Source organism: Myxocyprinus asiaticus, chromosome 9 (assembly GCF_019703515.2).
Source record: "Myxocyprinus asiaticus isolate MX2 ecotype Aquarium Trade chromosome 9, UBuf_Myxa_2, whole genome shotgun sequence".
In the NCBI taxonomy this organism is placed as follows: domain Eukaryota; kingdom Metazoa; phylum Chordata; class Actinopteri; order Cypriniformes; family Catostomidae; genus Myxocyprinus; species Myxocyprinus asiaticus.
Genome location: NC_059352.1, coordinates 27,865,505 through 27,877,896, shown reverse-complemented (window position 1 = coordinate 27,877,896; position 12,392 = coordinate 27,865,505). Strand labels below are relative to the sequence as shown.

Sequence of the window (12,392 nt, the reverse complement as noted above, 5' to 3'; positions counted from 1 at the left end):
AAAGTCATCATAAAAGTAATCTATATGATTCTTGTGGTTTAATCAGTGTCTTCTGAAGTGATCCAGTTGGTTTTGGGTGAGAACAGACCAAAATATAACTCCTTTTTCACTGTACATCTTGATAGCAGTCTCCTTGGCGATCATGATTTCAAGCTTTATTTCACTTCCTATAGCGCTTCGCACATGCGTCAAGCACCAGGAAGTGTATTCGAGCTTGAACTCATGATCATGCTTCGAGCATACCTGCAAACACTCCCAATTGTACCGGGTTTCTCCCTTTTTTCCACCCCACCCCCTCCCACTGTACTTCCTTTCGTCCCATAAGCTGGTCAGATGGCGTCACGGCGAAATCATTCCAGATCGCTTAATTAACATTGATATAAGTTGGAATCATCTGAAAAGTCCACACGTTGTGCTGAAACATGATAATACTGTGGAGGGTGTGGCAAGGGACCGTCTGGAAAGTCCACCCAATGTGCTTGAAAAACAGTTTTCCATAATAATGTTAAATAAAATGTACAAAATTACACAGACAGTGTATGAATGGATGAATACAATCACTGAGACATAAAGACACTGAAGTACTAAAGAAGTACTGGTGAAGGGAAAAAAAATAATAATAATTATATTTTTTGAAAGTCATGTGTCAGGAAAGTTCTCAGCATTTAAGAAAGGATTTACACTTTTTATTATTAACTCAAAAAGCATTTATTGTTAAAACTGTGAGGAATGTGGTAAGGGACCATCTGAATACATGGTCAATTTATAGGTATTATTAATCTTCAATGTAGTACTACTGACCAGTGCTGCTGCTCTCTATACGCATATTACACAGTCTATGTAGTGCACCTGCTCCCTACGGGGGCACCATCAGAAACTCCACGTTGCCGTTCCTCACACATACGACTCGTGTACATTTTTTTTTTTTTAAATAAATCTCCCTATTTTTCACAATCCGATGTTGGCAGGTATGGCCTAGAGACTGCAATGACAAGATGTACAGTAAAAAAAAAAAAAAAAAAAGATTTATATTTTAGTCTCACCAAAAATCAACTGGATCGCTTCAGAAGACATTGATTAAACCACTGGAGTCATATGGGTTACTTTTATGCTGACTTTATCTCCTTTTTGGAGCTTCAAATGCCTGATTACATTTACATTTATTCATTTGGCAGACGTTTTTATCCAAAGCAACTTACAAAAGAGGAACACATAAGCGAATCATTTTAAGGAGTCAGTGGTACAAAAAGTGCCATATTACAAAGTAATTTTTTTAAATTTTTTTTTTTTTAGTGACTGGTTAAGTGCTCATGGAAATGATGTGTTTTTAGCCGTTTTTTGAAGACAAAAAGTGAGTCAGCTTGGATGGAGTTGGGAAGGTCATTCCACCAATGTGGTATGATGAAACCAAAAGTGCTTGAAAGTGTTTTGATGCCTCTTTGTGTTGGTGCAACAAGGCAATGTTCCTTAGCTGACTGCAGGCTTCTAGTGTGCACGTTGCTCTACAGAAATGATTTTAGGTATGCTGGAGCAGACCCGGTGACTGTTTTGTATGCCAGCATCAGAGCCTTGAACTTGATGCGTACATCAACCAGTAGCCAGTGAAGAGAGACAAGGAGTGGTGTAACATGCGCTCTCTTTGGTTGATTAAAGACCAGACTTGCTGCTGCATTCTGGATCACTTGCAGGGGTGTAATTGCACATGCAGGGAGGCTTGCAATGAGAGTGTTACAGTAGTCCAGTCTAGTTATGACAAGTGACTGAACAAGAAGATGTGTGGCATGTTCAGAGAGGAAAGGTCTTATCTTCCTGATATTGTAGAGTGTAAATCTACATGATTCTGCAGTCTTTGAGATGTGGTCTGTGAAATTTAGTTTGTTATCAATGGTTACCCCTAGATTTCTGACCATTTTGGAAGGCGTTACTGTAGTTGCACCCAGCTGCACGGTGATGTTGTGTTCAACAGCAGGGTTGGCTGGAAAGACAAGGAGTTCAGTCTTGGCTGGGTTAAGTTGCAGGTGGTGTTCCTTCATCAAGGCCGAGATGTCTGCCAGGCAGGCAGAGATTCGAGCAGTCACTGTGGTGTCATTGGGCTGGAAAGACAAGTAGAGTTGCGTGTCATCAGCGTAGCAGTGGTAAGAGAAACCATGTGCCTAAATGATGGGTCCCAGTGATATTGTGTAAATACAGAAGAGAAGTGGCCCAAACACTGAGCCCTGAGGTACACCAGTAAGTAGCTGATGTGATTTGTACACCTCACCTCTCCAGGCTATCTTGAAGGACCTACCTGAGAGATAGGAATTAAACCAGTCAAGCACAGTTCCTGTGATGCCCAGCGAAGAGAGGGTGGAGAGTAAGATCTGATCTTGACTGTGTCAGAGGCTGCAGAAAGGTCCAGTAGAATCAGGTTGGATGATCTGGATTCAGCTTTCACCTGTCTCAGCGACTCAGTGACAGACAGCAGTGCAGTCTCGGTGTAGTGTCCACTTTTGAAGCCTGACTGATTGTCATCCAACAGCGTGTTCTGTGAGAGATAGGCAGAGATTTGATTGAAAACTGCCCTTTCAAGTGTTTTTGCCATGAATGGGATGAGAGAGGCTGGTATGTAGTGTTCTATTTGTGTGGGGTTAAGTGCGGGTTTCTTCAGCAGCGGGGTTACTTGAGCCTGCTTAAATGTAGTGAGAAAAGTGCCTGTAAGTAGAGATTTGTTAATTATGTGAGTGAGTGCAGGTAAGTTGGACGGAGAGATGGCCTGGAGAAGGTGAGAAGGAAAGGGGTCAAGGGAACAGGTGGTGGGGTGGTTGGAGAGGAGGAGTTTAGAGACCTCAGCGTCAGTCAGATGAGAGAACATAGAGACAGGAGTTGCATACAGGAGACGGGTGTTTGACAGGGTGAGGTGCTGAGAATGTTCACTTGCTCACCATTCACTTGCTTTGTATGGACCTACAGAGCGGAGTTATTCTTCTAAAAATCTTCATTTGTGTTCAGCAAAAGAAAGAAGGACATACACATCTTAGATGGCATGAGGGCGATAATAGAATTTTCATTTTTGGGTGCAGTATTCCTTAAATAAAACAAGAGCATATATACAGCACCTTTAGATCACTTCACAGTTATGCAATCCAGCCTGGCAGGGTTAATAAACTGTGTGTGTTGCATTATATAGCCAGGGCTATGTTGTTGCATTTTACCTTGCATTGGTTTTGCAGGAGGAAGCAAAATAATCTTGCACCGTACGCATTCCAGAGTAATTTAATGCAGTAGGATCTGATACCTTTGTGGCTTGTGATGCACAGTACTCTGACAGTTCTTGAGAAAGGCCATCAAATGTCAGAAACTTGCATTAAGTAGTTTAGCGTTAAACTGATTGAACTAAATCATTGTTAAGTGGATGACACTTCTCCACTCTCCTCTAGTTATAGAACAATTTGTGTTCTCTATGCATTAGTTGTGAAGGCTTTGATCATTTTAGCTAATATTCCATTAATCAGCATGTTGAAGTGGTGTCATCCTGGTTCTTGTCTTACAGATGCAGTAGTTTGTCACTATTGACCATGTGGATCAATACCAGGGTAACCAGATTAGCTGTGCTCAGTAGAAACTGTTCTCTAGTGTTGAACTCTTAGTTTGGTTGGTAAGAGGTCAGGAGCTTCAAGTTTTGCTTTTCACTACCCCAAGCTTGTGGTGATTTGGTTCCCTGGTTTTTACTTGACTCTCGAACAATTCTACTATTGTTGTAGCAATCAAGCCTTCCCAAAATGCTCTGCTTTACTGCCTCTTTATACATGCACCACCTTTACCTTTACTACTGGGATTGTATTAATTTGCAGCAGTTAGTTGTGGTTGCCTGGCATCTCCACAGCTTTGAGAAGTTTCTCTTTAAAACCATTATTTATTCAAATCCGGGAAACATTGCTCATGAATTGATTGTTTGTTCCTGGTCTGACTAAACAATGGAATAAATTATTGTGCAAGATACGTTAATTGGTTGAACTATGTTGTAAACAAAAAAAGACTTCCTAATGCACTTGAAACAGAAACTTTAACTGTTTCCCCAAAGTATGCATGACAATGATCTTCATTGTTCAAAAGGCTTTCAGTCATGTTGGATGCATCTCTCTAAATATACAATGAGGCTGTCCACAAGGCTTAGACATAGACATCCAATACTTTTATTTGACATTCATACATCTATATTTTACAATAAGCTTAATGCATTTATTTAAAAAAAAAATCCAATCCCAAAACAAGTGCTGAAGGTGTATATAGCTCACGCAATAATGAGTTGTTTTTTTTAGTGTGTGAAAAGCCTTTTATAAAGCACACATGCACACACACACACAGTCACACTGTCCTATTCTGTCATACAAACACATCCTCGCATGTCTACACGCTCAAAAAGGGGGGAACAAAGAGGACAAGTGTTGCCCTTTAGTTGTACCTTAATAGAGCTGGGCTGAATGTAAAGAAATTCAGAGAACATTGAAAAAGGCACCTTGAGTACACTGTATACACAGACAAAAAGTAAATAAACGACAATAGTATAACCTTTCACTGTAGCTTCTAGAACAACGATACAACTGTAAACCTTCACTTGCCAAAAGAAATAAAGTCACGTTTCTATACAAATACATCTGAAGCAAAATATCTCCTTGGTCATAACATAGCAGTACCTTTTATTTTTTATTATTATTTCTTTGAATGCATATGTTAACATGTAATTCCAGATCGGCTCTGCCAGCAGAGAGCAATCTTGATGTAAAATAATTACACTTTATGTCATAAAATATATGCTGCTGCCCACATAATGAAGCTTTATTTGTGGCAACCTACCTCATGCATGTTTTCCATTTTAGAGAGCAGCCATCATTCTCAAAATTACACAACAAAAACCAAGAAAGATATTCAATGCTATAGTCACAGTTAGGAGTTCCTCTTACAAGGCTGAGGCTATTCCAACATAGTGTAACCTGTACATTAATATATAAAAATCTATAGACACAATTCTTTGCTTTGCGAGAAATGTGTTTGACTCAAAATATTCCAACCTCCAATCAAAATTCCCCAAATACCTTCAGAAAAGTATGTTTTTTTGTTATAAAATACTGTATTCTCAAAAAACGGATTTAAATGGTTTACATTCCATCCTTCCAACAAAATAAAGATTTTTATAACTCAAAATGTAAAAACACTCTCAACAATAATATATATTCATATGTAAATATAAACAATAAAGTGACTACAAGAGACCATAATGTGGTTGTATGGTCAAATGTAGAGGACACCCATTTAGATTGGCTTTTCCTGCCGAGTTCTTTTTTCTTGTCCGACTGACACAGTGTGGCACTAAAATTTTGAATGATTGTACAAGTCAGGGTCATATAATGCCAGTGCTTGCTCAGCATGCCTTTGTCAAGTCCGTCGGTAGGTCTGTTGAAGACATGCGATATTGGATCTTGGTGTTGGTGATTGCTCCGTGCTTCTGACGGAGGTGTAACCGAAGCTGACTCTTGTGGCGAAAATGCAAATTGCATTTTTCACACTGAAATCAAATGAAGAACAAAACAGCCTTTAGGGACAAAACTATATATTTTTGGTCACATTCCTGAATACCAAAATCACTTTATTCATGCTTACATGATAGGGCTTTTCTCCTGTGTGTATTCGCAAGTGACTCTTAAGTGTCTGCAGATGGCGAAAACGTGTGCCACAGATTTCACATGGGTATGGCTTCTCTCCGGTATGAATCAGAACATGAGCACGAAGGTGAGCAACCTGTTGAAAGAGGTCACACAGTTTTTGCAATGTCTTTTTCTGTCTGTAAATTTGTCTGCAACTCAGTGTAGTAAAAAGCACTTACCTGCACAAATCTAGCTCCACATGTCTCACACTTGTATGGCTTTTCTCCTGAGTGAATTCGTGTGTGGGTTTTGAGGTTAGCTGGTCTGTTGAACTGAGCCCCACAGATATTGCATCTATACGGTTTCTCTCCTGCCATGTGAATGAAACGAAGTTTAGAAATGCATCTATGCAAGTTGCAGCCAAAATGACATTAATAACAGCAGCTTATTCTTACCGGTGTGAACTGTTTTGTGACTGGCAAGGTTTCCCTTGTAGCGGAATGCTGCTTGGCAACGATCACATTTGTATGGCTTGTCACTGTGGACCTGAAGCGTGTGGCGTTTCAAGGCTTCCTCCTCTGCAAACTTTGAGTCGCATTCATTACAGAAGTATGTTCCGTTTTCTGTGAGGAAAGAGAAAAACGGTTTTAGATTGGTTTTGGAAGATGCAAATAGGTTCTTAGGAAACTATTTAGAAAAGTATCTCACCACAACTGGAATCAGAGTACTCCGAGTGCATCTCAGACATCTCCTCAGCCAACCGCGAGGAAGACGTGTTCGGACACACGGAGTGTTGTGGAGACTGGGATCCACAGGACGAACATTTTAAGTGGCTCCTATACAGAGAAGAGCGGCTGACTTCGTTCCTCTGTGATCCCTCCAGAGTTCTGCTAAATAAAATGTCATATTTTAATTCTTTCTGCCGAGCAATGACTGCCACCACAAGGGTTTACTCTCATTTTGTATATGATATTTTAATAAATTTCACACATTCCTCCTAAGAGGTAAATACTCAGTGTGCTTTAAGAGGATTGGAATGGATGAAGAGAATTTCAATCTGGCTTTGTAGAGGTGGTGGGAGGAGAACTGTTCTACAAAATACTCATAAGCCTGTAGTTCTAAAGTTTATTGCACTAAGAAACAATATATTATAATCTGTTTTTTTAACATATCATAGGTATGACACCTTTTTTCTGTACCACATTTAAAGATGATTAAAACTCTCACCTGTTGATTATGTTATTGAGACGACTGGCCTGAGGCACAGTGAAGTCCTCGCCTGGTTCACTAATCTTTGTCGTTGCCTTTGAGTCTGGATGTTCAGAGTCAGTATGGTGAAGGAAAGCAGACAAGCATGGCCTTTGTGGGGAGTGCATTCCAGGATCACGAGGATTGGTTTCCTCTTCCTTGGAGCTCTGATTGAGCACAATGAACTTGTATTTCTTCCAGTTGCGAGCTTTAGGGTCTTGTGTACCTTGAGAGGTCAGAGGTTGCGAGGCCTGTGCGAGGGCAGCATTTTTGCTGCTGCTGGACTCTGTTGGAGAATTTGGCTGACAGTCTGATTTGAGCGGACTCTGGGGGCTGCTCATCAAGCCTTTGCGCCCATTGGAGGACATGCCCATAGAGTAGTGTTGGTGGCTCAAATGTTCCTCTGCCGGGGAACTCTGCTCTTTGTCAGTCTCCCTTTGCTGCTCCTGGGCCAGGCTGCTAAAGCCGTGCTTTCTGGAGCTCATGCCGATTGATTGGACAACTCCCTCCAACGTCTCCCGCTTCATTTCCTCATCTCTTCCAAGCTCTCTAGGGGAGTACAAGCCAGTGTGGAAAGCATTTGCGCTTCCACTGGTGGTGTTGTGTGTGAAGTCAGACAGCACAGTGTTGTTTCCATCAGCTGGTGAGCAGTGTTTGTGATGGATGATGCCCCCTTTTGAGAAGTCTGAGAATGAGTTTTTGGTGTCCGTCAGCTTGCAAAGAGGAAAGGGGAAACCTTGCATGTGAAACTGGCTATAAAGGTATGAGCTGTTAGGAGCACTGACCCCATTAAACATGCAGACACCATAGGGTCTCCCATCTCTGAAAGTTGCTGCCCGTCCAGATATGTTATCCACCACCTCATGGGGTCTGTAACTGTGAACATCTTGAGGTAAAAGCAGAGGGCTAACCAAAAAATCCTCTCTGGGCAGTTTGATGGAGGAGTCACTGCATGAAAATATGGAGAAAATTAAGCAAACTGATACCTCTGTTTTCTCTCAGATTCAAGCACAGTACTCTGTTTCACATTCAGCATGGTGTCCTTTTTAAAGAAAGCAAAATATACCTGGACTTTATGAATCTGTGGCAGGTGTCAACAACGTGGTCCATCTGCAAGTAGATGGCGGTGTTCATGATGGCCATGATGAGGCTCTCCTTCAGTGTGAGACGTGAAGTGTACATAAACTCCAGAAGTATTGCGAAGCCCTCTGGGTCAACCTTCGGGTCCAGACTGATGACGTTCAGGTTACATTTGTGGGAGTCTGTGAAAATTGAGTAGAAGAGCCCACTGTGGAGAAATTAAGATTAAGTTAACTCATTGGGTCACACTTTGGTAGGTTTTCACCACATTTTACAGGTTGCCAACATGGAAAAGGACGTAATTGAAATACAAATGCACCTGCATGCCATAAGGACGGTTTTGTGTGCTCGAAACTGTTGTCTGTTGACCAGAATCGTGACATCTGTGATGATATCTCTGCTGCGCAGTCGGTTCAGGTTGAGCAGAACATCACTTGCATGACGCGTGAATTGGATGCAGCTGTCGGCTGCACAAGCCATTTTTTCAAGATCTGTTTGGAAACAAATTGAACCATGAATGATATACTCAGTGCTCACTGAACAACATTCACTACAATCGGAAAAGTAGTGTATTATTCTAACATCACAAGAATCTTTACAGCTCATACTGAGTGTGGGGAATAAACTTCACCTACAAAGGCAATGCTGTTTTTTGTTTAGCTTTTTAGGGAGGTTTGTCAAACATCTATTAAGATTTAATTTGTGTAGCTCTGTTCTTTACCAAAAATGACTTGCTGTGTATTATTATGCAAATATAATCAAATAAGACTGATTAACAGGAATAAAGACTGTTCAAGAAACCAACATTAACCTGAAAATCAATTTACATGAGTAGTTCTCGAAGATGCGGCCATATTTCTCTCTCCATTAGGTGGCGGCAAACGATAAAATTACTAGTTAGAAAAAACTGACTTCCACGTGCCGTAGTTCTGTCGGGTCTGAGAATCATTTTTCAGTTGATCCAAATTAAATGATCGTTTCTCAGACAGCAGTTGGAATTCAGAACTTGGAACAGCATTGGAACTTTATTTAAATTCACAGTTAAAAGTAACTTTTAGGTCACTAAGAGTTCAAATGCATTTTTAACCAAATGTGTTCACCGATATGTGCTTTTTACATATGATTTTAGCCTTCTGGGGAAAATTGATTTTGCTTGGATTTTAACGTCTTAACGTGTGGAGAATAGACTCAAATGAGTCATGGGAACATGGCGTTAAGCTGTTTATTGCTGTACTGTGCACCGACACGCTTCACCATTGAGGAATGAGTTGAAGAACAGACTGGAATGGTCAAAAAACTCAACTCAAGAATTATGTTAATACATATGAAGCGTTGATTTCTTTATTAAATCAATTTTGTGAATTTTGTTGCTCTTCTACAGTTGCTGTTCAGTCACTTCAAGCGCCTTGACACAAATATAGTTTCAGTGGGCGCCTGTAAATAGTAAGGCGAACATTTCTTACATGTTGAACATTCAGTATTAGAGATTCTATTTCCATTCGAACCTACATGTTCACTAATATACCCGCACTGTGTCATGTTGCCAAAGCAGCTTAATCAGCCCACGACTCTAGGAATGCTCTCTGCTGGGGTAAACACCCAGATGACAGGGAAAGGGCTCGGGATTTCAACTGCTGGACATAAAAACAAACTGAAGACAGTTCCCATCATGCCAGCAACCCACATAGTATACAGCAGTACAGCACACTTGTAACGGTTTGAAAAATTTTCAGCTACTTATCTGAAGAACATCTGTAGCCCTAAACTGTTTATAAGTTATGTACAACTAGTTTTATTTCGGCAATTTTTAAAGAAACCTTCTGAAGTTTTGCGTCCACGAGATGTCACTCGGCACTAAACGACACCGACAGCACCTGAAACTCACACGTATCAAGTCGTATAGTCATATTGACAATTTCACCAGTCTTTAAAGGACATGTAAACAGAACATCAAATTCTCACGAATGCAAAAAAAGTGTCAAATGGCAGAGCGCACTCGCAATTGAGCTGTTATAGCCTATGTATTGCATGCTTACTCTCATTTTCCATCTTATTTAACCCTTCTGAAGTGTTAAATCGTAATTAACACTTTTACCCTATGAAACTGAACGCCTGTAAATGTGCTGACTCCAGGAATAGAGCCCGATCCATAACACGCAAACAGCGGACTGAGATTTATTAGCCACTCAATGCCAAACACCACTTTAAAGAGCTATTACTTCTTTTCAGATATCTGTACAGTATGTCCATCTTTCCGTTATATGTGACTATTTTATAATACTCATAAGATAAATGTCCTGTTCATGACTACAAGGAAACATGTTTGCAGGTCTCTTACGCTCCTGCTGTTACAAAGTGACAACTACAGAACGCTGCAAACTTTTCTATTGCATCGCTACTGACAACGCATACGCGTTCAGTTATGACCGAAATTGATGCAAGAGTATAAATATTACCAATCAGAGCTAACTGCAACTTTTTATACAACTTTCTCCTCGATGCACTTTGCCAAAGCAACATTACTACTTATAATATAAAGGAGCATTTTAAAAATAATTAGCCTCATCAATACATTAAAACTACTAATGACCAATGGAAAACAGATGCTCAAATCAGAAACCATCTCTAAGCTTAGGATGTGACTTAAATCAGCTCTCTCTCACACACACACACACACGCACACTTTGTAAACACAATGTACACGGGTTTTGGCACAGAACAAGACCAAAACAAGAGAGCGAGAGTGCAGACTCCAGTTTCTGAGCTTGTTTTAAAGCATAAGCTGAGGAAAAAAAGGAGTGAAATCAAACATGATTTTAGACACATTACACGCACTGCAAACCCAAATTTATTAACGTATTTCCCTATGCGCTATTTAGTCAGCTTTCTAAGCTGTCTTGTCGCTTTGGACAAAAAAAAAAAAAAAAAAAACCGCGCAGCGCATCTACATTTTCACTCTCCGCAGCATGTACTATTTACGACCCCACGATCCCACAGTGAGCGAACTGACAGAGCTGTGGTTCATGCAGGACGACCTGAACTGTCAAAAGTATTTTCCCCAGGCAAAGCCTCTCTGCGTAAACACTCAGCTCTAAAACTGTCCATAAAACACCTTAAAAATCGGTTGAGATCAACAGTAAAAATTCAATAAAACAGCCAAATGAACATGTGTGGGTAAGAGCAACAACCAGCCAGAGGAAAAGAATGTAAAAAAAAAAAAAATCACCTGGTAGTGCTTTCCTAGAAACTTCTTGCATCACCACTTCTAAGAACCCCAGTTCTAAGAATCAGGAGAGCTCAATTCTCGGAATTTGAGCTGGTGACCATACCATTTTTAGAGGGCAGGGGAGTGTCATATTTTGCTGTAAGTTGTCATTTCCCAAGTTATTGTCAATATTTTCATTTTACACGACTAAACTTCAATAATAAACCACAATATTTCTGTATTCGACGATTAGCATGAAGGCGTAAACATCATTTTCGCGTTTTGGTCGAGAAAAATAGGTGCATCAAATGTTTAATTCCTCCTATCGTATGGACTCTTCCATAACGAGACGGTCACGTGGGCAGAGAAAGTGGCTTACGTTCATTTTCTCTTTAGCCCAGCCTCAAAATACTCAGAACTAATTTGCTATTCCATGACATAAGCAAAGTGTCCATTCATTGCCTTTCCGTTTTAAACCCACAGCCATAACCTAGTCTATACAAAACATATCTGGAGCGCTTATTTACACGGACATTATTTTTTAGTGACAACTTTTTAAATTTTAAATGAAATCTCTTCAATGCTGTGGATCTGCTTGCCAGTGCGCTAAAGGGTTTGTTTGGACGGGATTATGTATGTATGTATATGTATATGTATATATATATATATATATATATATATATATATATATATATATATATATATATATATATATATACACACACACGTACATATATAGAATTTTACGTCGAGCCATTGTGCTTGAAAACTGACTTTATTCCACCTCTGGAATGTCGTTAATCTGTTTGGGAACTTTAATTTTGATTACTACTGCTTTGCTCTCGTCGTGCTGTGTCTGTCAAATGTCGTATTATCTGTTGAGGTGGTGAACTGCGCTTAGCAATGGGTATTTGATGAATGTGCTTGGACCGAAAGGTAATTGTAATTTGGAGAAATATTAATAGTACTTGTTAAAGCGCTTTTTAAAAAGCGTCTCTAAATTGTGTTATATTTTAATTGTCGAAATTAAGCTGGCGGTGGGAGTACTGCACTGGTGTGCGAGCGCGTGACCAGTGACAAGCAAAAACTGACAAACGAATTAATCTCATTCTTACGTACGACTGCGTGTATTACTAAAACATTTGCGGAGCCGCAAGTTCCGTACGCAATAGCTGATGCCATCCTCTCTGCAAGTGTTGGATTTTTCGTTAAGCAGTGGCCTTAACCTTCACGCTGAA

General features: G+C 40.1%; 1 protein-coding gene across 6 annotated transcripts in view; it reads right to left on the bottom strand.

Moving 5' to 3' along the window:
• Nucleotides 1–4,154: 4,154 nt before the first annotated feature.
• The window catches only part of LOC127446173 (B-cell lymphoma 6 protein homolog), a 41,102-nt gene continuing 32,864 nt past the window's right edge, over nucleotides 4,155–12,392 (bottom strand). For 2 of the 6 annotated variants that reach the window (XM_051706881.1, XM_051706879.1), the window contains 8 exons: nucleotides 8,269–8,440; nucleotides 7,936–8,157; nucleotides 6,849–7,817; nucleotides 6,330–6,511; nucleotides 6,077–6,244; nucleotides 5,861–5,991; nucleotides 5,638–5,775; nucleotides 4,155–5,542 (listed from right to left, as the gene is read on the bottom strand). In XM_051706881.1, the coding sequence (XP_051562841.1) occupies nucleotides 5,399–5,542; nucleotides 5,638–5,775; nucleotides 5,861–5,991; nucleotides 6,077–6,244; nucleotides 6,330–6,511; nucleotides 6,849–7,817; nucleotides 7,936–8,157; nucleotides 8,269–8,440 (2,126 nt within the window). In that variant the 3' untranslated portion in view covers nucleotides 4,155–5,398. Of the gene's footprint in view, nucleotides 5,543–5,637; nucleotides 5,776–5,860; nucleotides 5,992–6,076; nucleotides 6,245–6,329; nucleotides 6,512–6,848; nucleotides 7,818–7,935; nucleotides 8,158–8,268; nucleotides 8,441–8,760; nucleotides 11,059–11,175; nucleotides 11,290–12,392 lie in introns of those variants that run through there. The other 4 variants (XM_051706882.1, XM_051706883.1, XM_051706884.1 and 1 more) reach the window with 4 other exon arrangements.